This window comes from Mrakia frigida, assembly GCF_051309035.1.
Source record: "Mrakia frigida strain ATCC 22029 unplaced genomic scaffold BDY24scaffold_63, whole genome shotgun sequence".
Taxonomy (NCBI): Eukaryota; Fungi; Basidiomycota; class Tremellomycetes; order Cystofilobasidiales; family Mrakiaceae; genus Mrakia; species Mrakia frigida.
In genome coordinates, this window is record NW_027481218.1 from 17,563 (window position 1) to 44,476 (window position 26,914).

Consider the following 26,914-nt stretch of genomic DNA (forward strand, 5'->3'; position numbering starts at 1 on the left):
GAAGGGGAGCAGTCTGAAAGGGGATTCGCGGAGGAACGAGCTCATCCCCTTCCCTCCCAACGCCAACAACCCCAAACTAGGATGGAGGACGTCTTCTCTCGTCTACTCGGTCGCAAGACTCGAGAACCTACACCCCCTCCAGATCCTCTCACCATCTTCACAGACGCTTGGGAACAGGTGAAAGCCGTCCTCACCTTCCCAGATGAGCGGATGCTCGTGAAGGGTATATCTTCGACAGTCGTACCAGCGCAACTTCAAGCAATGGTAGATGCTCTGGTATCGGAGACGAATGGGAGTGAAGAGAAGTGAGTCATCAACTTCGAGCTTGAAGTCATGGAGAGGAGAAGGGAGGCAAAAGAAGGGAGGAGGGAGGTGGGTGAGCTCGAGAGGTCGAAGCTCAGCCGTCGCCTTCCTTCTGGCACCGTTTGCTGGCTCCCTTGGATGCTCAGTAACTTCCTGGAAGAATCGGACGATGCAGACATCATCGAGAAGACGCCTCTAGCTACCAGCGACTCCAAGCTGACCTTGTGCTCTTCTCTCTCGTCTCACAGCGAAACGGGAGCTTGTCTTGAATACCTTCTCAAGAACGACGTTCTCTCGACCTTGGAACGTATCTCAGAGAACGACAGACCCATGGGAATCAGAGCAGAAGTCCTCAACGCTTTCAATCTGTTGGTGGCTCTGCTGGACGAGAAGTTTTTGGTTCACAACGCTGTCAGACTTCGCTCTTCTCTCTCTTTTCTCCTCGTCGTCGTTCATTCGTCCACTGAACTCGATTGGTCTCGTTCTACAGGTTCATCGACCTCTTCGACGCTTGCTTCGGAGCTGCGTTGGAGATGAGCCCGAGGAGCTGCTGGACGGTCAAGCGAGAGTCGTCGGTGCTGCTGGGGTTGCTGGAAAAGGGTTGCCATCGGATTACGAGAAGGATCGTGAGTCTACTTCTCTCTTTACTTGTACATCTCACACTGGAAGTCATACTCATCTTATGTCGTCTTGATTCATAGTCCTCGAGTTGATGTAGGTCGTCTCGGCACCTCAGGCTCGCCTCGCGCCGCGTCGAACTCACCCTCCCCTCCTCTTGGTCTCCCAGGTGCATGCTCTGCAAGCGGATCCGATCGTACCCTTCCCTCCTCATGATCTTCTTTCACGACAAGGCTCTTCTCATCCACCACTCTCAACCTCCACCCGACGAATCCCTCCTCCTCTCCGCCGAAGACCCAGACCTCTCAGCTCTCCTCCATCGAGTTGGATCGCCAACTCCCTCCGCCGCCACTGGAATCTCATCCGAGCTTGGAGGAGGACGAGGAGAGCCGAAGAAGGAGTTCGAGTTTCTGCTCTTCTCGTACTTGCTTCGATTTGTTCATCGGGAGAGTCCTATCGGAGAGTTCAGCAGAGCGGGGATCTTGTTTTTGATCGGTCAGTCTCGCGTCTCCTTTCTTTCTCTTCCTTTTCTTAGGCATCGAAACACTCAGCTGCTCACCTTCCCTCCCTCTTCGCTCAATTTCAGACGTCGCCTTCTCACCAGGAGAAGATCCATCGCAGGAGGACCCTCTCTTCGACACCAAACTCCTCCTCGCTGAGTTCATGCTCGACGGAGACTTCTGCGAGGTTTTGGGAGCCTGCTTGGGAGCCGTCTACTCCCTTCTTCCAACGAAGCTCGTCGTCAAATCCGATCCCAAGGTTGACCCTCTCTCCGGCGGAGGAATGGTTCTGGGAGGATCGGGACTCGACGAGAACGAAGACGGTCTCGCTTCTCCCTCAGGATCGTCGTCGTTCGGAGGAGCAGAGCTCTCGACGAGTCCAACGTTCCAAGATCACCTCGATACCTACCTCAAGTTTCTCGAGTTCATCCAGGACGTCGTCAAGCGAGGATCTTCCAAGTCCTCGTCTCCAGCGGCGGACACTCCAGGAGCCGACTCCCTCGACGCTCAGGCTTTCGTCGGTCAAGCTATGTCGAGAGCCATCGTAGGCTGTGTGAACTCGACGTTCCGTGAGTCGCTTTGGTTTCTTCCCGATCCATCTATTCAGACTGACGCGCTTTCCTCTCGTCCCGTCTCCTTTCCTCCTCCGTCCAGTCGAGCACATCCTCTACCCCTCGATCCTCGAATGCTCCGACGCCGACGGATCCGCCGTAGCCGTCATCTCCTACGTCGACGTGATGTTTCAGACTTTGGAACCGACTGGATCTCTCTCGGAGGAGCTGCTCAAATTCCTGCTCGCCGACGACAACGCGGACGAAGGAAGGAACGGACTCAAGCTCACTGGTCGATTCGGGATTGGATCTGGATTCGTCGTCATGCCTCATCACACGGATGGAGTCGGAAGGAAGAAGCAGGCTCTCAAGGACGTCAAGGCCAACAGAAGGAAGTCGTCGGCGATGATCCTCCTCGAGAACCTTCAGCCGTCGAAATCGTCCCAGTACTTCACCTCCCAAGGACGGTTCAGTCTCAAGGATCTTCTGCTGGACAACATCCCCTCGCCGCACCCAGAAACCTCGGCAGCATCGCTAAAGCTTCTCAACACCGTCCTCAACCGACACTCGACGGTCGGTCTTCGAGGTCTTCTAGCTGTTCTTCCAGATCCCAAGTCGGTCGTCGTTCCCTTCCATCTCCCTCCCCTCTCCTTCTCAGTGGACGACGACGAAGACGATGGATCTCTCTCAACCTCGAGGCCAGAGTCGCCCGAATCGGACGTCTTCGTCTACCTAGGCGCGTCTTCCCCCACCAAACCATCCTCTTCCTCCCAACTCCCCTCCACTCCACCTCCATCCGACGCCATGTCCCTCCCCGAATTGATCCTACCTCAACCCACAACCACGTCCGCCATTCACGCTCGCGAAACCGAACTCTATCTCTCTCTCGTCGCCGAGATCAACTCCTCGGATCCTTCCCCTCTCCCAGGACTCGATTCCCTCCCGTCCAACTACAAAAACTACCTCAACGACGCTCAAGCCGCTCTCTCGTCGGATCAAACTCTCACTTCCTTCCAAATCGGTCTCCTCTCGGCGTCGGACGAACCCCGCAACTCCTCTTCGAACGGTCTCTCGAGGCACTTCAAGCTCAACCCTTCCGACCCGCTTCTTCGACTCCTTCTCGACGGACTGAGGGAGTTCTTCGTTCACTCGCCGGAGGAGAACCTCGCCTTGACGGGAGTTCTGGCTTCGATCGCGTTGTGTGCGGATCTGTCGCTCGAGGGATGGCTGGTGTTCCCTCGAGAGGAGGACGAGGAAGAGGATCCGTGGGCGGCGACGGATGGAAAGAAGGGCCCTGCTGCAGGAGAGGCAGGGGAGGGAAACGAGGAAGAGGAGGACGATGAGCCTGTGGGCTTCGGACTGGAAGGGAAGGCGAAGAAGGCTTTACCGAAGAGGTTGCGAGCTGAGACCCTCAACAACCCGTTCAGCGACTCAGCCGAGACTCAACCGATTTTGTACATTCTCTTCCGGAACCTGGTGAGTCTTTCAACTGCTCCTCACTCCCTTATCGAGAATCTCTCACTGACATCTCCCCTTTTCTTCTTCCAGGTCCGGAAACTCGAACGTTATCGCCTGCTCGTACCTGAGTTCGACCACTACCTCTCGGAGCGGCGTCAAGGTCTCCTCTTCGAAGAGACCATGTCAGATCTTCTCCTCGACGTCTCGGATCCACCCATCTTCTCCGACATCTCTTCCTCCACCTCATCTCCCTTCGCTCGACCTCGTCCTCCGACCAAATCACCTTCCTCTCGATCCGTCGTCGCGTCGCCAGCGCCACCCACGACCCCCTCCTCCTCCCTCGCACCACCGACCACTCCCAAGTCCAAAGGAACCAAATCCAAGTGGTCTTTCCTCTCTCCGTCAAAGAAGACTCCCTCGACACCCTCTTCCTCTACACCCATCGACTCGTCCTCCCTCCCGTACACCCCTCGCCGAGGAGGAATGAAATCGACGCCGACCTCGACAGCTCACGAAACGCACTACCAAGTGACTTCATCGATGAAGGTGGAGAGGTTGGTTGCCGAGTCGCCTCAGAAGGGAGTTTGGAGTCCTGCCGGAGCCGGAGGGAGGAGAGCAGCAGGGGGAGCGGGAAGGTCGAAGTTGATGGATTTGGGAGAGGAGGCTCGGTTCGGGCTGGGATCGGATGACGAACAGGAGGTGGACGAGGAAGAGGAGAATTTGGAGAGGGAGAGTCAGAGGCTGAAGAGTAGATCCGCTGGTAGTGGAGGGGACGGGGAGGGAACGAAGGTCTCGCTGTCGCATGTGTTGGACAACGTCGTTGTAAGTCTGCTCATCGCTTTTCCCGCCCGATGAGACTTGGAACTCTACTGACATTCCTTCGTTCTGTTTGCTTTCTGCGATTCAGATTCTCGAGGAATGCCTCAAGGAGCTCGTCGCGATCACCGTGGTTCGCGACCGTACCCTTTCTTACGCCTAGCTGTCACATTTTCGCCATCTTCTTTCTCTACTTTGTTCAGGTTTCTTTTGAGCTTCGTTTACCCTTCTTCTCGTTTTGATATCTTGCTTCGATCTTCATACCCTCTTCCAGCTCAATCACGTCGCGTCGTGCTGTCGTCTTTGGTCTGTTGCGAGCCGTTCTCTTCTCCCCTTTCGGCCCGCTCTCGATGCTCAGAGATCGGAAGGGAGAGCTCAAAGTAGTTTTGTATCATGTGAATCCTCCAGACCAGAACGGAACGCTGGCTCGGGAGGATGCCTGACTGAAGCAACGAGCTCAACTCGGCTTGGTCGCACATCGGAGGCTCGACCGGTTGCATGTGAGCTCTCCTCTCACTCCTCTTTACACACTTCTGACCGCTCCTCGATTCCGTCTGCTTGTTACAGCGGCTTCAAGTTCGCTGCCGCCGAGTGAGTTTCCCTTTTCCGACGCGTCGTCGTACTCGTCGAGTCTCTCGTCCAAGTTTCGACTCACTTCTCTTCATGTTTCTCCTTTGAAAGAACGAGATCAGTTCTCTTCGTCCTTCTTCGAAACCACAAGTTCTCCCACGTCGACGATCAGCATCAGTATCTACCTCGGAGGTCACTCGGTTACGGTCCCAATCTTGATCAAAGGGATCCGAAGCTCTTCGTGAAGATCGAAGAAGTCAAGAAGGGCTGAGCGAGCAGGTGGTTTATGTTTTCCTACTCCTCTATCTATGTACCCTCTTTCTCTTCCAGCAGCACTGCGAGAGAAGAAGAAGGCAGCTCGACGGCAGGCGGGGGAGGAGGAGGGAGTCATGCTTTGACTGTCCGGCGTCCGAGAGGTGGGAAGAGGGAGAAGGCAGCCTTTTTCTGACGTTTCAACTTGACTCGAAGGATGTTCTATCTATAAACCCTTCGCTGAAGAAGAGGATAGACCATGAGAGTCGAAGAGCGTGAAAAGGGAGACCAAGACGAGGATAAAAAGCGGTCAAGTTTCGGATCGATCTAATCTTCATGAAAACAGGGGGTTTTGGTGGCGTCGAGTTGGATCCGACGGATCCTCGAGATCTTCGGTCAGAATCTTCCTGTTTTTCTTGTGCCTGTTCGTTTTCGATCTCCCTTGCGAAGGTGGGTTTTCTACTTACACATAGCTCATCTTCCTCAAAAATCTACCTTTCCGAAACCCCTTCGCTAAAGAAAGGAATGGGTGACCAAGACTCAGCTACAAATAGAGGAGGGCTGAGGCTGCCGTCACCCTTTTCGCTCTTCTTCTTCTTCTTTCCTTTCCTCTCCCTCTCCCTCTCCTCCCCAACGTCCATCAACCCCCCAACCCCAACCCATCTTGAATCATGGTCTCCCTCCCTCTTCATCGACGATCTCGCTCTCCAGCATCCGAAGAGAGACACCTCCAAAAGAAGAAGGCGAAGGCGGCGAAAGAGAAATCGATCCCCACCTCCTTCATCGACAGCCTGAGGACCTACTCGAAAGTGGGAAGTATGAGTGAGGCAGAGAAGAGTCAGGAGGCTCTCTTACGGTCAGTAAAAGCCTCTACGCCTTCTCATCGAGCTCAAAGCTGACCTTGTTGTCGCTTCGTATTCAGTCGTCTCCCTTACTTGTGAGCTCAACTCTTTCCTTCCTCCTCCCTCCCCCTCCTCGCGCCTCGAAGCTTGACAATTTATTCGTTCTTCCTTCGTCCTCAGCCGTCTTCCAGGAGAACCAGACCCAGCCTATCCTTCCCTCGTGGCTCATCAGTACAAGCTACAACTCGCCAACGGGACGGAGATCAACACCATCGAAATCAAAGCTGTTCGAGCGCCCGGGGAGGACGAGCAGACCGAGGAGGGAGAAGCCAACATCTTGCTGCATGGGTATGCGCTCGGAGGAGGGTTCTTTTGGAAGAATTTCGAGACGTTTGGTCAGATTGGTGAGTGAGAAGTGGCATGTGATGATTCAAGAGGGGGGGAGGAAGAGAGGAAGAAGGGGAAGGTCGACCGAGGCCGACCGAGGGCTGACTCTTTCTTCTCGTCGTCCCACAACAGCTGCTAAGACTGGTCGACGAGCTTTCATCCTCGACTGGATGGGTATGGGTCTCTCTTCCCGTCCCAGTCCAAAGGTCTTCTCCAAATCGCACCCTTCCGATGCTGCTCGCGCGGCCGCGGTGAGTCTTCTGCTCGTCGCGTCGTTCTTCCTCTTTCTTTCTTTTTACTGACGCTCAAACCATCGTTTCCTCCTGCACAGGCCGAGTCCTTCTTCCTCGAACCTCTTCTCGAATTCTTCGACATCAAGAAGATCTCAACCGCTCAGCTGGTCGGTCACTCGCTAGGTTCGTTCCCTTGTCTCTGAGAACCTTCGTTCTTGCTATCTTTTCTCTCCTCCCACCTCTCACTGACTCCCAGACGCTTTTTTTCTTCCTCTTTCCCCACTCTCTCGTGCTATTTTCAGGCGGCTACCTCACCCTCGCCTTCGCCCTTCGCTTCCCAACCCGAGTCTCCAACATGATCCTCCTTTCGCCAGCTGGTATCCCGAGCTACCCTGAGTCGTCGTCAAAGTCGAAGGTCGATGGAAAGCTCGAGCAAGCCCTGGAAATGGAGATCGGAATGGGATCACCAAGTGGGAGCGAGGAGGACTCGGACGACGACGATGAACCCTCAACCAGCACCGGACCCAGGAAGATTCAGACCTTCAAAGGACCTACCGGAGACTCGGGCAAGCTGATGAAGAAGTTCTACTCGTGGATGTGGGAGGTGAGTGTTTCGTCGCGTTTTCTGAGCCTTGAGGGGGCTGACGGGAGCCGAGAGGAAGAAACGACGCGTTCTTGTGCTGACCTGACTCGTCCTTGTTGATCTCTCTTTCTTCAGTCCAACATGTCTCCTCTGGAAGTTGTACGAATGATGGGTCCCTTCGGGCAGCTTCTTCTCGGAAAGGTTCGTTTCCTTCGAGTCTTCTTGGCCCGTTCTTTCGCTGGCTGATCGCACCACTTCTGCCTCGTCCCCCAGTACTCGACCCACCGATTCTCCTCCCTTCCCTCTTCCGATGACCGTTACGACCTCTCCTACTATCTCGCAAATCTGATCGCCCTTCCCGGATCGGGGGAATACTCTGTCGCGTCCCTCCTTCGACCTGGAGCCTTCGCTCGATCTCCACTGCTTGGCAGAGTCTCGTCTCTCGGATCGGACATCGGAGTGGTCTTCGCGTACGGAGATAAGGATTGGATGGACGAAGAGGGAGGTAGAGAAGCGGTGAAGGCCATGAAGAAGGCTGGAAACAGGAAGGGATCGGTTTTCGTCTGCCCTGAAGCAGGTCACCAGTGAGTCCTCATTCCTCTCGGTGTCTCTCTAGTTCCCTTTAATTTCTTACCAGTGGATGCTTTCTTTCACAGTCTCTACATGGATAACGCGGACGTCGTGAACAAGCTCTTCTGGGATCGTCTGGCTCCCCCTCCAGGCGTCGAGGGATTCCCCTCTGCGCCGAGGTCTGTTCCTCCTTCTCGACGAGCGTCAACCAGTGCGACGGAGGGTGCTCTATCTGGTTTCACTCCCAGCCAGGTGAGAAATCGCTTCTCTTGCTGCTGTTTCGAAAGCGAGTTTGACTGACCGACGCGTCCCCTCTCCTCCCTTCCTTTCTTTCCTCAGATCCATTCCGCCCTCACTCCCATCATCTCCCAGCACGCAGTCCCATCTTCCCTCGGCCAGATCAGCGTTTAGTTCGTCTGCCTGCCTCCGTTCTTCGTTGAACGCAATGCTTTTCTGCTTTCCATTTCGACCCTGCCATCTCCGTCCCTCCGCCTCGTCGCATTTGTTACTTGTTCTGTCCATTTCTTCACGTTATTCGACGTCCCGATAACCTGTTGTTCATTACCATCTCCCCTCTATGTAGTCCTTTTCGTTGTCTCTGTATCGCTTACTCTCTTCCCGCCCCCTTGTTTTTTTCTCATTGCCCACTCACTACCTTACTCCGCTCTTACGATGTCTTCTCAGCTCTCGAATGTCATTACGAGCAAGAACGAGGCGAAGAACGAAACGCAGACTCCGCGAGAAGGAAAGCTCGACGAACTAGTCTAGCTGATCGACGACGCGTCGATCTCGGTCGTTCCTTCCTCTCTGCACGAATCAAAAACACAACGGGCCATGTAGAAGAGAGACCAAGATAGGAGAGACAGACTAGGTATCGCAAAAAAAAAAAAAAAAAGGGGAATCGAGAAACAGCTGCAAGAAAACAGCGAAGCGAGAGAAACCAAAATCATGAAGAGACGGTGTCGGAAGCCAAAAAAACAACGAGAGTAGGACGAGAAGAACGAGAAGAGAGGGGGCGAATACGCGCAGAAGAGGTGTACCAATATCAAGAAACACGGCGACGAGAAGAGGGAGAATGTATACCAAAACACCGAGTCAGAAACTACAAAAACGCAAGCAAGAAAAAAACGAAAACGAAACTTCGCACCCACACGGCCACCACCTCACTTCGCCCTCCCTGTTCCACCGTTCGCTCCCACTGCAACCCCAGCTCCACCCGAGCTCTTCCTCTGCTGATTTTGCTGCTGCTGCTGAGACCCCAATCCTGCGAGGAACGACTCTCCTCTCCCCGTAGCGGTCGAAGGATCCGATCCGTGGCTGGATCCACCTGCGACTTGAGAGGATTCATATTCGGCGATCGTTCGCATGAGTTTGATGACCTGCGAAGGGAAGGAGGTCAGGACGGGATGGGAGAGAGACGAGGGAGGGAAGAGGAGGGAGCTGCAGACGAACTCGTTCGGTTTGGCAGAACTGGAAAGGAAGAAAAGGAAGGGACCAGTCAGCCAGGGGAAGCGAGACGAAGAGTAAAGTAGAAGGAGCACAAACCTTCGGGACGGAGTCGGTTGACATTCCCTGAACGTGACGAGGGTGGAGAAAGAGGAAGAAGGTCAGCGACGCCGACGCGTTTTCTCTCTCTCTCTCTCTAGATCGAACGGAGGGAAAGAGGTCGAAACGTACCTTGAAGATATACCTCTGAGCCCTCTCGTACAAGCCAACGATGATCTGAAGCTGAGTCGCCTGGTTGACTCTGGCTGAAGTCGTCGTCGCTCCTCGAGGAAGAAGGGCGAGAGCTCCTCTCGTCGGTTGCTGAAGTTGTCCGTTTCGAGAGGCTGAAGATCCTCCAGTTTCGGAAGCGATGACGGCGGAGAGGTAGGAGATAACTTCGTTTCGGAGAGTGGAGTGAACGTTGATTTCCGAAGGAGACGAGGGAGCGAGGTAGGTTGTGTAGCTGTGCGGAGGGAAGAGAGACGACGAGGAGGGTCAGCGAGGGTTGAGATCAGAGAGTTTTCGAGGAGTAGAGAAAGTGAGAAGAAGAGTCGACCAACAGGATCAAAGCCAGGTCCATGAGTTCCTGAAGAGCGCAAGAAAGAAGGAAAGAGAGGATAGAGCGAAGGCGTCAGTCACGTCGGCGTTGAAAACGGACTGAAAATAACGAGAAGCTCACCTGCTGATGTTTCTAACGACGGAAGAAGGAACGAAATATATCAAAGTCAGCAAATCAACTCGACTCAGCTCGCTGACGAAAAACGTCGAAGAAGAAAGACGCGTCGCCTCATCTCACTCACCTCCAACTGACCCAACATCCCCGCCCCACCTCTCCCTCCCTCCGACACCCCCGCCGAGCTCGAGCTCGCATACCTCCTCTTCAAATCCTCCACGTCCAACCAGAAGCTCAAATTCTCCTCACAGAAGTTCTCCCTCATGTGCTGCCTGAACAGACTCCTCAACGCGGGCTCCTCCAAGATCCTGTGCAGCTTAGCAGCGTTCGAGTCCTTGAGAACGGAGCTCGTCGAAGCGTTGAGACCGGGAGTCTGTCGCTGAGCCTGAGGGAGAGTAGGGGTTTTGGATCCCGAGGAACCGGTGGCGGAGGATTTAGAAGGGGAGTTGGTTGGAGAAGAGGTGACGGAGGGAACTGAGGTGGAAGGAGGAGGCGTTCGAGGACGATGTTCCGTGGTGGGGAGGTTAATTTCGTCGATGGAGACTGAGGAACGGCGGGACGAGAAGGAGTTTCGAGGGAGGAGGTACGAAGGAGTTTGGGAGGATGGGTTGTTGATCCAGGCTGAGGAGGCTCCTTCGGGGGTGATTCGGTAGACGACCTTGTCCGAGGCTCGGAAGTCAGCCTTGGAAAGAAAGGGAGTAAGAGAAGAAGAGGTCAGCGGAAGGAAGGGGTTCGAGATCGAAAGCGGACGACGCGACGCGACCTCAACCAAACAACGAGAAAGAACTCACATCTCGTTCTCCCTTATCCCTCAATCGACAGATAAACTCTCCGGCTTTGACCTTCAACGTCGACGCTCCATCCACCGGAGCGATGAACCCCATCCTGACCCAGTGAGCACACATCGTCGAAGCCTCCTCGATGCCGTGGACGCTGCTAAAGTCTTCCAACCAATCCACCGCACTCATGCTCGTGAACGAGTAGTCCACCCCCGTCGAAGCGTGCCTCCTCAAGGTGACTCCAGGAGGAGGAACGTACTCGATATCTCCAAACTCGTCCTCCAAGTAGTTCAACTTGACCGAGATCTCGGACGACATGCTTCCTCGTCGACCAGCGTTGTGTTGCTGAGCTTGAGCTTGAGCTTGAGCTTGAGCGTGTCCCTTCTGAGCGAGCGTGAGAGCTCGAGCTCCTCGAAACTTTCGAGCGACGGGGAGGGAGGTGGTGTTGGTGAGGGAGGTTTGGCTGGCGGAGGAGAAGGAAGCGGGAGGAGTGAGTCCTGCGAAGCGACGGAAGACTGGGAGCCGAAACGAACGAAGAGCAAAAGAACGTCAGCGTAAGCACGAGGTGAAGAGAACGAGGAGGAGAGAGGGAGCTCGCCATCCTCAATCATGGAACGATGGGTGAAGTCGAGAGAGTCGTCGGAGGATCGTCGAGGGAGGTAGAGGATCGGTTTGGACGCGGCGAAGGGCGAGCTGGCGCAGAGAGCAACGAGATGAGGAGCGTGGATGTTGTTCGTCTTGATGAACCGAGCGAGGCTGTGAGAGGAAAGACGGAGGAGGTCAGAAGAGAGACGAGAGGACGGTGAAAAAGGAGAGGAAGAGGAGAGAGAGAGCAACAAACACGTCGAGACCCTTCGGTGTGAGAATCCAGATCGATCGGTCCTTGAAGACAGACATCGCCATGTCCGCTGCGTTCTCCTGCGAAGCCAAGAAGAGGAAGTGGCTGGTCAGCTCGGAAGAAAGAGACAGAAAGAGAGGTGAGAGCAACGAGCAGAACCAAACGAACAAAGAGCTTCGCTTCGAGCATCTGGTTCAAGATCCCCTTCGCCGCGTCCTTGTTCATCGAGAAGCTCGTAGTCGTAGTGACGGTCTTGACTCTTGATCGCTCGTTGGGGTCAACGGACCTGGTAGACTGAGAGAACTTGAGAGAGGAGAGGTTCGAGATCGCCTCGTCCCTGCGAGAGAGGAGAGCAACCAAACGAGAAACGCGGGAGGGAGACGGTCAACTCCAAGTCGTTCGATAAAGAGAGTAAAGAGAGAGGACGAACGAAGTGAACGAGTTGGGGTACATCTTGAAGAACTGTCTGTTCGTTTTGAGGGTGAGGGAGACGACGAGAGTCGAGTAGAGATCGTGGATGTGCTGGAAGAAGGAGGCGGCGACGGCGGCGACGAGGGAGTGCGAGACGAAGGAAGGGAAGGCAGGTCAGCTTCGTTCTCTGTGTAGAAGTTGCGTGGTTGAATCTTCAGCGCCTATCTCTGCCGCTGAAAAGAAAAAAGCTTCCAGCTCGTCCCTGGGAGCGTGAAGGGAGGGAGGAGGTGGCGGAAGATGAGCTGAGCTCTGAGCTCGCTTCTTTGCCTCTCTCTTCGCCCCTCCTTCACTTCTCCCTGAGAAAAACTTCATATGGGCCCACCAGATCCATCCTACCCTCTTCCCTCTTCATCCGTCGCTCCTCTATTTCCTCCAGATCTCCATTGCCTCCCTCCCTCGTCGTTTCTCTCTCTCTCTCTCCCTCCTCCCAAGCTCAGACTGACCCTTATGAACAACCTCCCGCCCGTCGTCGTCGGCAACGTCGTAGGATCCGTCGAAGCTTTCGGAAAGTTGGCCATCTTGACTGTCTCTTATCGAAGTAGAAGGAGGGGAGGTGATGGTTGGGAGGGAGAAAAGGGAAGGAAGGGCCGAGCAACCAGGTCGGAGAGGAGGAGGGGCTGGCAAGGCACGCGGGCTAGGCAGGCACGGTTTGGTTGAAGAGGAAAAACGTGGAAAGGAGAGACATGCCGGGAATGAAGAAGAAGAAGAAGGAGGAGGAAGAGAGAAGGGAACTGAGTTTTGGGGTTGGGCTGAAGGAGTGAGAGGGAAGGAAGGGAGCAGAAGTGTTTGAGCTTTTGAAGATCAAAATGAGCTCGAGGGAGGAACCACGTGTTTTAGATCCGAAGGACGCGACTGACTTTGGAGAAAAACTGATTCCGGTCAGATTCTAGGACCGTGATTGTGTCAGTGAGAACGTAAACGTTTCTCTTTTCTTCGTCGGCCTCAAGCTGAAATGCGTCCTCCTCTCCCGTACTTGTACCCACAACGACGAGTGAGCGAGGGCAGATAAAGACGAACGAGGAGTACGAGAAGCCGGCTACGAGCCTTCAGCTTCGGTTGCAGCACCCTGTTGGATCTTTCGAGTCGCTGGAGCAATCAATCGAGGAGCTCAAAGAGCTCGAGGCGGAAACTGCCCTCGCTCGACGCGTCGAGCCTCTTTTTCCCTCCCTTCTCTCAAACCCCCCTCGCCTCGTCCACCCATCCCACTTCTCCAGACAACTGCTTCGTCCCGCAAGTTGAGCCTCCAGTCCTCAGACTAGCGTCCTCCTGTCCCCTCTTGTACCAAACTCTCTCGCCTCATCTTCCGCCTCTCTTCCTTCCCCTTCAGCCCGTCTTCACATCTTCTCCACCGGTGCACCTTCGACTACCCCACCCTCTGTCTCCCCTACCTCTGGTTGAGCAGCTCCCAGCCCTCCCGTCCCATCGAACCCTCGCCGCATTCTAGACCATCCCTCTCCTCGAACGAAGCGAGAATAAAGTAAAGCGTGAAAACTCATTCCATCATACCCCCGCAAGAACCCAAAGCACGAGAAAGAAAGAAAAAAAGCAAGAGACCGTCCGTAGTGGTGTTGTTTCTAGGTAGGTCTGCTTTTTACTTCTTGCCCGAGGACCTGGAGGAAAGAAGCGAAGCGAAGGGGAAAGGACGGAGGGAAGGGAAGGGAGGGAGGTCAGCTTTTGACGTTTCCTTCAAGAGCGCGATGCTTCGAGCTGAGATAAAGCTGAACGAAAGCAGAGAACAGAGGAAAGAAAGACTCACTTCTTGATACCTCCTCCAGGGGGTCCTCCCTTAGCGGCTATGAAGACGACAGGGGAAGAAGGGAAGAAGGTCAGCTCGGAAGGAAGGGCTGAAGGTCGAGCTCAGAAACGACGAAGGAAAGAACTCACCCTTCTCCTTAGCAGCCTTCATCTCGAGAGCATCAGCCTTACGTCGCTCGAGAGCGGCCTTGTCATCCTGGGGTTTGAGCGAAAGACGAGACGAGCACGGAAAAGGGGAAGGAAGGAAGGGAAGGAGAAAGAAGGAAGGAACGAGGTCAACAGGTGAGCTTCGTCGCGAGAGAAACCCTTCCCTGAACCTGAGAGAAGAAACGTGACACTCACATCATCGAGCTCAGCAGCGGGTCCTTTCTTGGGTGCCCTGTTCGATGCGAACCAAAGCAGAGAGTCAGCTCGAGCTCATCCAGAGAAGGCAAGGGCGAGGTCGAGAGAGACGAACTTGAGCGGCTTCAGCTTTCCTCCTGATCCAGTTCAAACGCAAGGGATCAGCCTCCAGCTTTTCCTAACGCAGAGCAGAGATAGATGTGTGAGAGAGAGAGCGTACCTTGACGTCCAGACATAGTTTAAGGATGAGTTGGGTGAGGGTAGAAGGCAGTTGAGAAGGTTTCGTTCGTCCTTTTCGCTGACGTCGCTTTCTTCGAAACGAAGACCAACCGAAATCGAACCGGTCCTTCTGCCTCCCAACACCCATCATCAACTCAAAACCCTTCTTTTGAACGTTAGTAGACTCTCCTTCATCCTTTATATCTTAGCTTGAGCGAGAAGGAGCGCAACGAGTACGGCGAGACGGACCCGAGAAGGAGTGAAGAGAGCTGACTCGATCTCACCTTCTCTCTCGCCACCTTCAGCCCTTCCCCCCCACCTACAAAACCCAACACCCAACCCACCCCCAACCCTCAAACCTACTCACTTACTATGTCTGATTGGGATTCCGTCACTGTGTAAGTCTCCCTGTGATTCCTCTCGTACGAGACGATCTCGAAAGCTGACCTCTTTGCTTTCCTTCCTCCTCCTTCCCTCCCTTCCTTTCCTTTCCCTTCAAACAGTATCGGTTCCAAGGCTCGTCGTCCGGCGGTTGCCAAGTCCGAGGGAGCTCTCAACGCTGCCCGACGAGCAGGTGTCGCTATCGATTCTACCTCCAAGGGAGCGTCCAACAAGTCCAACGGAGGTGAGCGCTCTCTTTCTCTCTTTCGAAGGTGGGAGAAGGGCGGCGAGATCGTGTGCCCTTCTCCAGCGAGTGAGATTCTAGTAGCTGATTCTCGTTCCCTTTTTCTTTCCGGTGCTTAATGTAGTCCCTGATCACCAGAGGATTGCTGCTTTGGATCGAGACGACGAGGCTAAGCCTCCTGCTCACGTTAACCCTTCGTGAGTTCACCTTTCCTTCCTTCCCTCCTTCTCACCTCGCTTCTCATCTCCTCCCATCTTCGCTCTTGCACCTCAACTTCCTTCTCTCGTTTCTACACCGTGCTGACTCTCCTTTTCTCCTCTTCTTATCCTCCCACCTCCCTTCCTTCCTTCAAACCTCGCTCCCTCTTTGCCTCCCCATCGTCATCTCTCCTTCCCTCTCCCCTCCACTCCCTTGATCCTTTCGACTTGAAACAGCGTCGGAGTCGCCATGGCTAAAGCTCGAATGGAGGCCAAGACCGCTGAGGGAAAGTCCATGACCCAGAAGGAGCTCGCCACCAAGGTCAACGAGAGACCCGGTGTCATCCAGGAGTACGAGAGTGGAAAGGCTGGTGAGTTTCGGTCGTCGACGTCGCTTCCTTCCTTCCTCCCCGCACTTTTCCTCCCCTCTGAGCACCTCTCCATGCTCTCTACTCGACAACATCGCCACTATCACATCCTCCCTTCCATCCCTTCGTTTGATTCTCGTTCACGAGAACTCGAGCTGACTCTCCTCTTCTCCCTCCCTTCCTTCTCTTTCCCTCCAGTCCCCAACCCTGCCCTCCTCGCCAAGCTGGAACGAGTCCTCGGTGTCAAGCTGAGGGGAGATCCCAAGTTGATTGGAACTCCTCTCGGCGGGCCCAAGAAGAAGTAAAAAAGCCGCGCTCGTGAACTGAGCTGGGCGAGGAGGAGAAGGAGAGATGTTTGGTCGTTCGTTTTGTGTCGTTGTACGCTTGAATACGATGGATCGGTTTCTTTTCCTTTCCTTCCGCGCGTGTCTGAGTGGGATGAGGTGGGTGAGCGAGCAAGAGAGGCGTCGGGAAAGAGAGGGCGGGGGGGGTGAAGAGGAGAGAGAGAGAGAGGCAGAGATGAAGACGCGTTTCGACGAATCGGTTGATCCCTCCTCTCCCCTTGGTCTGGGTGAAGCTGGAAGTCATCAGTATTCAGGAGGTTTTCCATGCGATAATCTGGACGACTCATACACTTCCGAAGACTGCAAAAGAAAGAAAGAGAGAGCTCAACGTCCCAGTCTTCTCGTTGGTTTCTCTTACGAGAAGCAGCCTTTTTTGCTCCCTCTTCTACAAGCAGATATTCACCATCTCACTCCTTCAGCGCAATTCTTCGCAGACTCACTCGGCGCCTCAGCAACTCTCACGAAAGGAAAGAATATACTTCAAGGCTCTCCGCTTCCACGCCGCCTCGATCTCGAAGCCCTGTCGTCGCCCGTCCTTCCATTCAACACCCATCACCCCTCCCTCCCTCTCCTTTCCCCTCCCCCACACCACCTTACTTCCTTCTCTTCTTAACACCATGGGTGAGCTCCCACCTTCCCTTCTTTGCCCTTGCTCCTCTACTCCAAGGGAGCCAGAGAACGATTCATTCGAAGGCACGAAGCTGACCTCTCTCCTTCCCTCCTCCTCCTCGCCATCGTTCTCAGCTGAATGCTCGTTCGGGATCCTCGGGAAGGACTACGTTCTCATCTGCACGGATTCTACAGCTACTAGATCGAGTGAGTGTCCAACGGACCCCTTTGTTCGTTTAGAACGAGGAAGATGGAGAGCTGACTGTTCGACCTCGTTTCGTTTCGTTTGGATCAGTTGTCAAGATGAAGAGCGACGAGAACAAGACCAAGATCTTGAGTCCTCATTTGTTGATGGCTTACTCGGGAGAACCTGGTTAGTACTCTTCGTCTCTTGGTTTGGTTCCGAGCGGGGGTTGAAGGGAGGGAGGAGAGGCGAGAGGTGAGGTGAGGTGGAGATGAAGGCGAGGGATGGGCTCGAGAAGATGGACAGTTTGGAGATGAGCGTGGGAAGGAGGACGAGAGTGGGTCGGGAGGTGCAGAAGAGCGATTGGGGAAAGACACGAAGAAGGGGAGGGCGGAGAGAGAGAGAGGTCGAGCTGGCGATGGAAGGAGGGAAGGAGACGTCGATGGAATCGCTCTTCTTCCTCTCCCTTTCCCGAGTCCCAAAACAGCTCCAGACTTCTAGTTCTCGGATATTCGACTGTACGATTCTGAGCTCGCTCGGAGCAACTTTCGATTGTCGCAGGAGAGGGCGGAGACCTCGTTTGAAGTCGAGAACGATCAGCTTGCATCACCTCCACGACTCTCCGAGCTGACCTTTCCCTTCCTCTCCTCTCGCTCCTTCTCGCTTTTCGTTCTTCTTGCTCTCTCGCAGGTGACACCGTTCAGTTCGCCGAGTTCGTCGAGAGGAACATCCGACTGCACCACATGAGGTGAGTCTTCGGTTTTCTCACTTCTCGTCTCAAGTTCAAACCTCGAGCTCAAGCTCACCTCTTTCCCTTCCCTTTCCTCTCCTTCCTTTCCCATCTCCCCTCCCTCCTCTCCTCTCCTCTCCACCACCACCACCCCTCCCACCACTTCCACCCAGAACCCACGCCGAACTCCGCCCTCCCTCCGCCGCCTCCTGGATCCGTCGTTCGCTCGCCACCTCCCTCCGATCCAAGAACCCTTACTCTGTCAACCTCCTCCTCGGAGGCTTCGACGAACCCTTGTCCACTCCTCACCTCTACTGGATCGACTACCTCGGTACCCTCGCTACCGTGCCCTACGCCGCGCACGGGTACGGAGCCTACTTTGCGCTGAGTACGTTGGACGCGCATTGGGAGGAGGAGATGGAGAGGGAGAAGGGGTTGGAGGTGCTGAGGATGTGTTTGGCGGAGGTGAAGAAGAGTGAGTTGGGATGAAGCACTTTGTTTCGCTTTTTGCTTTGTTGGGGTTCAGAGCTGGTTGGGATTGGGGAGGTGTAGGGTGGGAGAAAGGAGGGTGAGGGAAAGAGAGAAAGAGAGCGACGACGGAAGCTGACTCTCGTTCGTTTCTTGTGCTCGGTTTCGTTTGTTCACAGGATTGGTGGTTGATCTCGGAGACGTGCGAGTACAGCTGGTGGACAAGGATGGGGTTCACAACATTGATATCGGAGCGTACTAGACGAGGGAAGAGGAGAAGAGGAAGGTCGACGACGCGGTTTCGGACGAGGGGATTCCTTCACTTGACTTTGATTTGCATGACTCTACAAACGCATGTCCAGCTTCGATTGGGTATTTTGGTGCAGGGCAAGTTGGGAAGATCTAGCTCCTACTAAGTCCTAGTGGAAGGGAGCAGAGAGAGCGAGTCGGGAAGGTGAGGCTGAAACGATGAGAAGCGCCTGCCTCGCGGTTCATACTGACTCGTATCAAACAAAACCTCTGATCAGAGATCACGACGAGAAAAAAAAGGCTCTGCTCGAGTCTAGCCACCAAAAAAAAAGAAAGGGAGGCGAAAAGACGACGAGGACGAACAAACTCGTTGAGCTCGACCTTCCTCCTTCTCTTCCTCACAACCACCACCCACCCACCCCACCCTCTCCCTTCCTCCCTCCTCCTCCCCTCCTCAGCAATGTCCACCTCCCTCCCCCGCGCCTTCCGCACGCTCTCCCGTCGATTCAAAACCCGTTTCTTCCCCGCCAACGATCCTCGACCTCTCTCTCGCCGTGAACCCTTCCTCGCCGTCGGCCTGCCCTTCATGTCCGTCATGGTCGCCGCTTCCTTTCTCTTGAGCAGTTTTACTCAGTTGAGGTGAGTGCGATTGAGATTGGCCCAGTTGATTGGGCTTCTGTGAAACCAGAAGGGAGGGAGAAGGGAGAAGGTAGAAGACGAGGAGGGAAGGAAGGAAGGGAGAACGTTGAGCTCACCGACCGTTTCTGGGTTGTGGTTGGTTTGAAAGGTACACTCAGTACGATAAGAAGACTGCTTTGGTTCGTTTCTTCTTTCGTAACAACATGGCGAGGAGGGTTCAGAATGGACTGACTCGAGATTTTGATCCCTATTGCGTTTCGTAGATGTCCCAAGGCGACTTGAACAAGATCCACGCCAAATCGAAAGACCTCGCCAGCACCGATGTTCGAGAGCTCTACTTCGTGAGTCCTTCCCTCCCTCCTTAAAACTCCTTAGTACAATAGTACTGACTTCTCACCTTACTTCGTCCCCAGCAACTAACCGAAAACGCCCGGGTCACGGACGACTGGGATTCCACGCCTTCGACGATCCCGAAACCGATCCCTAAAGCGAACCGACGGGACAAAGGACGCAAGTTCGAGGAGGATTTCCAGCAGTCGAACAAGAAGGAGGTGGGCGATTGGGAGATCAAGAGGGTTGAACGACCGGAGGGGTTGGCGGAGTGGGGGGAAGCGCCGAAGAGTGAGGAGGAGAGGAGGAGGGAGAGGGAGAGGAAGTTGGTTTAGGATTCATGTGGGAGAGGAGGCTGAAGAGATTTGGGTTTGGGGACTTTTGGGCTGTTGGATAGGCTGAGGAGGGATAAGAGGGAAGTTCGATGAGCCTGGGGAGGGTGGGGAGAGGGAGAGAGGGGACGCGTTGGGAGTCAGAGCGACGCGAGAAACTCGTCGTTTCGTCGTTCCACTCTCACCCCCTCCTTAGGTTTAGAATCTATAATTTTTGTAGCTTTAGCTGTATAACACCGACCTCTCTTTACGCCCTTGTTCCCAACCTGCCTCGAAAAACATATCTCCAGCACCCTGCTCAGCTGCGGCTCTCCATCGCCTCTCTGTCGAACCTCCTCCTCAGCTCCCTTCTTTTCCCCAACGTCCATCTTCCCTTCTTTCAACCCCTTTTTTCCTCACCTGCAGGGTCCTCTCCGCTCCCTCCTACCCTCCCAGGTTTCCCTCGACTTCGACCTTTCGACTCGTATGCAAAGGGCCTCTGCTGCCGCCTCCTCTTCCTCCTCCAACTTCAACCCTTCAACCTCCTCTTCTTCTTACGCTCTCCCACCAGGACTTCCTCGCCCCGCCAACTCGGAAGGCCTCACTTTCTCGTCCGACTACGAAGACCCTGAAGCTCTGCCTTTGCACCACAACGCTCACCCGAGAAGAACGAACGGACCAGGTCAGAATCAGTTCCAACAAGCAGCAGAGATGGAAGTTCACAGCGATCCGGCGGCTGCTAGGAGGAGAGGAGTTGGTGGAGGAGGAGGAGGGGTGACGAACAACGAGAAGAGTGGCGCGGTTGGGGTGGAGGAGAGTGAGAAGGGTGTGTATGGAGGAGGGAAGGGAGCTGCTGGAGGAGGAGGAGGAGGAGTAGGAGGAAGGAGAGATCGTCCTGCTTTCAGACCTCCTTCCAAGACTTGGGTGAGTTCTGCTTTCTGCTCGTTATTGTATTGATCGGAGGGACGGAGGGAGAGATGCTTGCTTGCTGTCTTGGAACTGGCTGGTGCCAGCAGGTTCTCAAGGGCGGACTAGGAGATGGGAGCTGGCTCCGAGCTCGAGGGAAGGGTGCTGGCGAGGGAGAGGTCGTCAATGTTCGGTTGATCTGAGCTTGGAGGAGCTCAGAATTCGTCTAGGAGCTGCTGGGAGACTCTACCCCTCGCTAGTGGTGGAGAAGGAACGACGGGATGGAGCTCGTACGGAGGCGTTGAGCTGGACGCAAAATGTCAAGGAAGCCAGCTCGAGCTCACCGTTTCAGCTGCGAGCTTGGGTCCCTTCCCTCGTCCTCCGTTTCGCTTCTTGCTTCGACGAGAACTACAATCACAGTAGCTCGAGCTTTTGACTGACCTCGTATCACTCTTGCTTTCGTTTCCTGCAGAGGGAGTTCGCCATCAACAACCAGGAGCACCTCTGGCCGCTCATCTACCTCTTCCTTTCGATGCTCACTCGATACTGGAAGATCGGGAAGGCCAACTCGGTAGTTTGGGACGAGGTGAATCTGCTGCTTGTCTCTTCCTGCATCCTTCAGAGCTCTTGCTGATTCATTTTTGATAATTTGCAGGCTCACTTCGGTTCGTCGAGCTCGTCGGACTTCCTTCCTTCTCCCTCCCGTCCTCTGATCAGCTTGTTCTTCCGTCTTTCGCAGGTAAATTCGGTTCTCATTACATCAAGGGAGAGTTCTACTTTGAGTGAGTCGCTCCTCCTATCCCCTTCAGCTGCTGCAACCTCGTCGTTCGTTCCGTCGATCTTGAACTCGAGCTCACCTCCCATGCGTCCCTTTCGTCTTCGTTTTCTCCTCTCTCCCAGCGTCCATCCTCCTCTCGGAAAGATGCTCGTCGGGCTCGCCGGACTTCTCACCGGGTACGACGGGTCCTTCGAGTTCAAATCCGGAGCTACCTACCCCGACAACCTTCACTACACCGCCTGGCGCGTGATGATGGCCACCTATGGAGTCTTGATGGTTCCCGTCGCTTGGTATACCGCGAAGGGTTTGGGCTGGAGGATGTGGAGTGTGCATCTGGTGACGTTGATGGTTCTGCTTGGTGAGTTCGGCGACTTTGGAAAGGGTGAAGCGAAGAAGAGAGAGAAAGGGAGCTCGGCAGCTGACTGACTTTCCCGCTTTTTTTGTTGTGTGCAGACGTCGCTTGGTTGACGATCTCGAGATTTATCCTGCTGGACTCGATGCTTCTCCTTTTCACTTTCACGACGGTGCTTGGGCTCGTCAACTTTCACAACCAGCAGAACGAGTGAGCCAACTTCTCCTTCCTTCTCCTTCTCCATCGACACCTCGTCTGACCTTCCTCCCTTCGATTTCTTCCTTCAGCTCCTTCTCCGATGACTGGTGGCTCTGGCTGGTGTTCACGGGTCTCTCGATTGGTTGCGTGCTGAGGTACGTCCGCACTCTTTGCTCGAGGAGTCGAAACGAACGACGGCTCTACCCTCCTCCCGCTGACCCTCTTCTTTCCCTTGCTTCTTTAGTGTCAAATGGGTCGGCTTCTTCGTCACCGCACTCGTCGGACTCTACACCATCGAGGATCTTTGGGACAAGTTCGGAGACTTGTCGATGCCTTTCGTGAGTCATCTGCTTCCTTCTTTCTTCGACGCGTCTCCTTTGTTCGAGCTGACCTCGCCTTTCTCCTTCCCAGCGAACCTACGTTCGGCACTGGATCGCTAGGATCGTCGGCTTTATCATCATTCCTCTATCAGTCTACCTCTTCTGCTTCAAGCTCCACTTCCTCATCCTCCGAAACTCGGGTCCTGGAGACTCGCAAATGAGCTCGCTCTTCCAAGCCAACCTCAACGGAAACGACTTCGCTCAGAACCCTCTTGGTTCGTTTTAAATCCCTCTCCACCCTTCTCCTCTCTTCGTAGCTGACTAATCCGTGTTCTGTATCTTCAGAGGCCGCCTACGGATCCAAACTCACCCTCAAAAACATCGGATACGGAGGAGGACTTCTTCACTCTCACGTCCAGACCTACCCCGTCGGATCGAACCAGCAACAGGTCACCTGCTACCACTACAAGGACGACAACAACCAGTGGATCATCACTCCTACCTGGGAAGCCGAGCCCATCTCCGACACCGGCGACGTTCGCTTCCTCAAGGACAACGACGTCGTTCGACTCGTCCACGCTTCGACAGGACGAAACCTCCACTCCCATCCCATCGCCGCTCCCGTCACCAAGCTCAACAACGAGATCTCGTGCTACGGGAACGCTACCATCGGAGACTCGAACGACTACTGGATCGTCGAGGTCGTGGACGATTCGGCTCAGGGCAAGAAGAAGAACGTCAAGAGGATCCATTCGTTGACGACTCGACTGAGGTTCAGGCATCAGAACTCGGGATGCTACATTCGAGCGGCCAACACGGTTCTTCCTCAGTGGGGGTTCAAGCAGATCGAGGTGTCGTGCGATAAGGAGAACAACGTCAACGACGTTCATACGTACTGGAACATCGAGTCGCATTGGAACGAACGGCGTGAGTCGATCTTGCTCCTCCTTCCCTAGTCGACGCGTTCTTGAAGCTGACCGGTCTCTCGATTTTGCGTCGCAGTTCCTTCTGGATCGGCGAAGCTCTACAAGTCTCCTTTCTTCTCCGACTTCTGGCATCTCAACGTCGCTATGATGACCTCCAACAACGCTCTCGTTCCCGATCCCGACAAGGAGGACATCCTCGCCTCGGTTCGTTTCGTCGTCGTCTTCGTTCTCTCCTTCGAAGCCTTCCAGGAGACTGACTCTTTTTCCTTTTTTCTTTCGTCCTAATAGAAACCCTTCGACTGGCCTTGGCTCTACCTCGGACTTCGAATGAACGGATGGGGAGCGGATATGGCCAAGTTCTACTTGATCGGTGAGTCGACTCGTCTCCCTTTTCCTCATCGAACTCGTCTGACCCTCGTCCTCTTCTTGCTCGTCTTCCAGGTTCTCCCATCGTCTGGTGGTGAGCTCTCATTTCATCCCTCGTCTCGGCATCGTTTCTCATGCTGAATCTTCCTTCTCGCTTCGTCCCTCAGGTCGTCGACGGCCAGTCTCTTCATCTCGGTCTTCGTCGTCGGAGGATACCTTCTTCGAGGTCAGAGGAGCTACGTCGACTTCGCTCCTGGTTCGTGTTCATCTCTTCTTCTCGTCTCCCTCGAGAACTCGGAGGCTCGACACTGACCTTTGTTTCGGTTTCGACTTTTAGGCGAGTGGGACAAGTTCATCTTTGGAATAAAGGTCGCTTTCGGAGGATGGGCTCTTCACTTCCGTGCGTGTCGATCTCGTTTCTCTTCTTCTCGTCTTCGATCTCGATCTCTGACCTTTCTTCTTCTTTCAGTCCCCTTCCTGATCATGGGTCGAGTCACCTACGTTCGTCCTTCCTTCCTTCCCTCCTCGTCCTATCGTTCGCTCCCTCGTCCTGACCTCCTCCTCTCCTCTCCTTCCCACAGCTCCACCACTACGTTCGTCTCCCTTCCTTCCTCTCCTTCCTCCCCAACCCTCTCCCAAACCTAACCCATCCCTTCTCTCGTTCCATCCAGCTCCCGCCCCTCTGGTTCGCCGTCCTCATGGTCGGCCACCTCTGCGACCACTTCGTCTTCTCGTCCCGTCGGCTCACCCGGAACGCCAAAACAGCGTTCTTCACCCTCTTCGCGGGTGGGATCGTGTTCGTGTTCTGGTGGTTCAAGGGAGTGTCGTTCGGGATCGAGGGACCGATCGAGGAGCATTGGGGGTTGCAGTGGAGGAAGAGTTGGAACGTGAGTCGAGTTCGGCTTTGCGACAAGAAGGAAGGGAAACGAAGCTGACGCGTGGCTTGGGTTTTTTGGGGATGGTTCAGATCTACACGGCTTGAGGAGGTTTTGGGGTTCGAACAGGGAGAGAGACGAGAGACGGAGGGAGGGAGGAGGAGGTGTTTCGTCGTCGTGTGTGCTTTCTGTGTTTTTTTCGTCAATTTTTTTGACATCTGCTTGTTCTCTGATCTATACCCTTCGTTTCAGCACGCTTTCTTGAGAGCGAGAGTGGCTGGGATTTCATGAGGCGAGGGACGAGAGACTAGGTGAAAGAGCGACGGGACGGTGAGACGACCCAGAGAGGTCTCGTTCGTCCTTTTTTCTTGAGTCGTATCTGCCTCGCTGTTCCTTTCTCGAATACGTCTAATCTACGATGACCACGAGGCTCGTTTACTTGTCTTGAAGGGAAGGAAGTCTGGAGAGAGAGTGAGGGAAGGACGGAACGGAGGGAGCTCGAGTCTCGTCTTCGATCAAACAGAAAGGGTTGATGATTCTTCGTTTTTACAAGATTTCTTGCATGAAAGTATAGGGAAGGAAAGAAAGGATGTAGATCTGACCAGCGGGAGGGGAGGAGGGAGGGAGGGCAGGGAGGGGAAGGAGGTCCAATAAAGGAGATTTGCTGCCGCTCCCATCGATTTTCGTCCCTAGCCTTTCTTTCCCTTCTCTCTCTCTCTTCTTTCCCTCTGTCACTAGTCCAAAGCAAAGGTTCGACCCTCTGCTTCGTCTCTTTACGTCTATCGAGAGCTGTATACTGATCTCTATGCTCTCCCTTTTCTCCCATCCTCCTCGCTGCTCTCATTCGTTCCAAAAAACCTCTTCAACCTGGCCCCTTCCCTCCCTCCTCCTTGTCGACCTATCCTCCTCCTCCTCCTTCCTTCTCTTCGTGATACCTCTTCGCTCTTGGAACCTAATCGCCAAATCTTCAATACAATCCCTTCCTCAACTCTTCCTCTTCGTTCAAACTCTATCGAAACCCTGGAACCCTTTCGACACCACCCCTTTTTTTCCTTCGACACCTCACCTTTCCTCTCCTCTCCTACGCTCCACCTTTACCGTTCGACACTTCAACAGTCAAGATGGTCAACGTTCCCAAGACTCGACGTGAGTATACTCTTCAGCAGCAGCCTCTCAAGGGAACACGGATGGGACGGGAAGGAGGGACGATGGGAGAGGAGGAAGGAGGAGGGAAGGGAGGGAGAAGAGTCAGCTTGAACGATTGAACGGAGGGGGAGGTCAGGCTCGTACAACCTCCTGGGACAGCTGGGGGAGTGCTTGGACCTCTGGGTATGGTTGGAGAGGTGGTGGAGGCGAAGCAACGGCGACAGAGGGAGTTTGGGTTCAAGGAGAGGAGGAAGGGAGGGAAGGGACAAGATGGCCACCTCGACACCTCCCTTCGTTCAACCTTCTGTCACTCGACCTCGGCCACCCTTCGCCGCTCCTCCTCTCCATCGCCCATACACTACACCTCCAGCTACCCATCATCGAAACTACTCGACTGCTCGCTATCCGCGTTCCTCCTACACATCACCTTTTCCCTTCGCGCGTCGATCAAGCTCGAATCCGTCGTGCTGACCTTCGTTCCTCCTTCTCTCCCTTGCTCCCTCCTTAGGAACCTACTGCAAGGGAAAGGCTTGCAAGAAGCACACGTTCGTCTCATCTCCTCCTTCCTCCCTTCGCTTCGAGATCTCGCTTCTCCTCTCGTTCGTAGCTGACCGACCTCTCCCTTCCTTCCCTCCCTCCTCCAGCCAGCACAAGGTCCGTCCCTCCCTCCCTCCAACTCACCTTCAACAACAGCCGCCCACCCACCTCGTTCTTCTCCCGGAACAGAACACTGATCACCTTTCCTCCGTTTGCTTCGAACCCTACAGGTGACCCAGTACAAGAAGGGAAAGGACTCGATCTTCGCCCAGGGAAAGCGTCGTTACGACCGGAAGCAGTCGGGTTACGGAGGACAGACCAAGCCCGTTTTCCACAAGAAGGCCAAGACCACCAAGAAGGTCGTCTTGAGGCTCGGTGAGTGTCTTTCTCTCGCGTTTATTTCGAGAGGAACGAAGGAACGAGCACGAAGCTCACCCGCTGACTCTTTCTCCCTCCTTCCCTCTTTTTCAGAGTGCACCTCCTGCAGTTCGTATCCTCCTCTTTCTCGTCGAACCTTCAAGAAGACGCTTGGAACCTCGTTTCGGGTCGCGTTTCGAACAAAGAACGGGAGGAAAACTGACCTCTCCTCGCCTTCGTTCTTCGTTTCTCCTTCACACAGAGTACAAGATGCAGATGGTCCTCAAGCGATGCAAGCACTTCGAGCTCGGTGGAGACAAGAAGACCAAGGGTTCGTTTCCCAACTCTCCTTCCTTTCATCTACTTTTCGAGCCTGCGTCCTGACCTTGGTTCCTCCCTCCTTCGTCTTCCTTCGTTCGTTCGTTCTTCCAGGAGCCGCCATCTCTTTCTAAAGCGTCTCTTCGTTCTCTGTCTTTCGCTGGTTTGGAACGGAGCGGAGGGGGGTGGTGGTGGAACGGTTCTTTCGTTTCATGCGCCATGGGATGTGGTTTCTTCTCTCACTTCGCAAGAGATATGAGAAAGAGACGAGGAGAGTGCGAGGAGGTTTTTCGACTTGCGAGCGGGTTTTCTTTCTCTCTCTTTGAGCTTGGAAAGAAAGAAAAGACTCTCAGAATCATCGTTGTAGTGGTTTGTTTTTGTTTGTTTCTCCCCAGAAGAAGCGAGCATAGAAGTGGTTGTGAAAGTCTGGAAAGTCATTACACTCAAATCCTAATCAAACGCCAAACGCCCAAACCTCTTCTCACCTCAGCCCTCCTCCTCCGTTCATCTCCCAAACCGCCATCTCTCCCCCTCCC

General features: G+C 54.4%; 9 protein-coding genes across 9 annotated transcripts; 7 read left to right on the forward strand and 2 right to left on the reverse strand.

Moving 5' to 3' along the window:
• The first annotated feature begins 11 nt into the window (after nt 1-11).
• Nucleotides 12-4,525, forward strand: BDY24DRAFT_405148 (Retinoic acid induced 16-like protein-domain-containing protein). Its single transcript, XM_076642600.1, has 9 exons — nt 12-305; nt 552-714; nt 794-929; nt 1,005-1,017; nt 1,091-1,416; nt 1,508-1,990; nt 2,076-3,448; nt 3,521-4,252; nt 4,338-4,525. The coding sequence occupies exons 1-9, from the start codon at nt 82-84 to the stop codon at nt 4,407-4,409; spliced, it is 3,522 nt and encodes a 1,173-aa protein (XP_076492033.1). The 5' UTR covers nt 12-81; the 3' UTR covers nt 4,410-4,525.
• Nucleotides 4,526-5,689: 1,164 nt separating this feature from the next.
• On the forward strand, nt 5,690-8,375 carry BDY24DRAFT_405156 (Alpha/Beta hydrolase protein). Its single transcript, XM_076642601.1, has 9 exons — nt 5,690-5,924; nt 5,991-6,005; nt 6,091-6,314; nt 6,430-6,548; nt 6,629-6,713; nt 6,833-7,134; nt 7,249-7,314; nt 7,387-7,697; nt 7,770-8,375. The coding sequence occupies exons 1-9, from the start codon at nt 5,740-5,742 to the stop codon at nt 7,981-7,983; spliced, it is 1,521 nt and encodes a 506-aa protein (XP_076492034.1). The 5' UTR covers nt 5,690-5,739; the 3' UTR covers nt 7,984-8,375.
• A 184-nt stretch (nt 8,376-8,559) lies between these two features.
• On the reverse strand, nt 8,560-12,571 carry BDY24DRAFT_405167 (regulator of G protein signaling domain-containing protein). Its single transcript, XM_076642602.1, has 13 exons — nt 12,373-12,571; nt 11,889-11,980; nt 11,627-11,795; nt 11,462-11,538; nt 11,219-11,376; nt 10,633-11,135; nt 9,969-10,523; nt 9,848-9,859; nt 9,729-9,754; nt 9,361-9,631; nt 9,229-9,255; nt 9,136-9,153; nt 8,560-9,062 (listed from the first exon to the last, which is right to left on the reverse strand). The coding sequence occupies exons 1-13, from the start codon at nt 12,445-12,447 to the stop codon at nt 8,847-8,849; spliced, it is 2,199 nt and encodes a 732-aa protein (XP_076492035.1). The 5' UTR covers nt 12,448-12,571; the 3' UTR covers nt 8,560-8,846.
• A 491-nt stretch (nt 12,572-13,062) lies between these two features.
• Nucleotides 13,063-14,352, reverse strand: TMA7 (Tma7p). The gene is made up of 6 exons (XM_076644913.1): nt 14,247-14,352; nt 14,142-14,163; nt 14,027-14,063; nt 13,814-13,880; nt 13,686-13,722; nt 13,063-13,539 (listed from the first exon to the last, which is right to left on the reverse strand). The coding sequence occupies exons 1-6, from the start codon at nt 14,260-14,262 to the stop codon at nt 13,521-13,523; spliced, it is 198 nt and encodes a 65-aa protein (XP_076492036.1). The 5' UTR covers nt 14,263-14,352; the 3' UTR covers nt 13,063-13,520.
• A 265-nt stretch (nt 14,353-14,617) lies between these two features.
• Nucleotides 14,618-15,740, forward strand: MBF1 (multiprotein-bridging factor 1; the record flags this gene model as incomplete). Its single annotated transcript, XM_076643971.1, has 5 exons — nt 14,618-14,643; nt 14,749-14,870; nt 14,995-15,067; nt 15,305-15,438; nt 15,634-15,740. 5 exons carry the CDS (start codon nt 14,618-14,620, stop codon nt 15,738-15,740), a joined length of 462 nt encoding a protein of 153 aa, XP_076492037.1.
• Nucleotides 15,741-15,786: 46 nt separating this feature from the next.
• On the forward strand, nt 15,787-18,032 carry PRE1 (proteasome core particle subunit beta 4; the record flags this gene model as incomplete). Its single annotated transcript, XM_076643972.1, has 6 exons — nt 15,787-15,796; nt 16,524-16,595; nt 16,684-16,761; nt 17,263-17,320; nt 17,476-17,777; nt 17,950-18,032. 6 exons carry the CDS (start codon nt 15,787-15,789, stop codon nt 18,030-18,032), a joined length of 603 nt encoding a protein of 200 aa, XP_076492038.1.
• Nucleotides 18,033-18,429: 397 nt separating this feature from the next.
• Nucleotides 18,430-19,443, forward strand: COX16 (Cox16p). Its single transcript, XM_076644914.1, has 4 exons — nt 18,430-18,658; nt 18,807-18,837; nt 18,922-18,999; nt 19,072-19,443. The coding sequence occupies exons 1-4, from the start codon at nt 18,480-18,482 to the stop codon at nt 19,321-19,323; spliced, it is 540 nt and encodes a 179-aa protein (XP_076492039.1). The 5' UTR covers nt 18,430-18,479; the 3' UTR covers nt 19,324-19,443.
• A 236-nt stretch (nt 19,444-19,679) lies between these two features.
• PMT2 (dolichyl-phosphate-mannose-protein mannosyltransferase PMT2) lies at nt 19,680-24,320 on the forward strand. Its single transcript, XM_076642603.1, has 19 exons — nt 19,680-20,223; nt 20,678-20,791; nt 20,861-20,870; nt 20,945-20,987; nt 21,106-21,341; nt 21,437-21,545; nt 21,623-21,688; nt 21,778-21,871; nt 21,945-22,128; nt 22,199-22,780; nt 22,856-22,983; nt 23,068-23,149; nt 23,221-23,239; nt 23,313-23,401; nt 23,483-23,545; nt 23,615-23,646; nt 23,727-23,738; nt 23,817-24,032; nt 24,113-24,320. Exons 1-19 carry the CDS (start codon nt 19,786-19,788, stop codon nt 24,125-24,127), a joined length of 2,532 nt encoding a protein of 843 aa, XP_076492040.1. The 5' UTR covers nt 19,680-19,785; the 3' UTR covers nt 24,128-24,320.
• Nucleotides 24,321-24,724: 404 nt separating this feature from the next.
• BDY24DRAFT_405193 (60S ribosomal protein L44) lies at nt 24,725-26,620 on the forward strand. The gene is made up of 8 exons (XM_076642604.1): nt 24,725-24,770; nt 25,137-25,166; nt 25,675-25,711; nt 25,811-25,820; nt 25,934-26,078; nt 26,175-26,189; nt 26,323-26,391; nt 26,493-26,620. Exons 2-8 carry the CDS (start codon nt 25,142-25,144, stop codon nt 26,510-26,512), a joined length of 321 nt encoding a protein of 106 aa, XP_076492041.1. The 5' UTR covers nt 24,725-24,770; nt 25,137-25,141; the 3' UTR covers nt 26,513-26,620.
• The last annotated feature ends 294 nt before the right edge of the window (nt 26,621-26,914 follow it).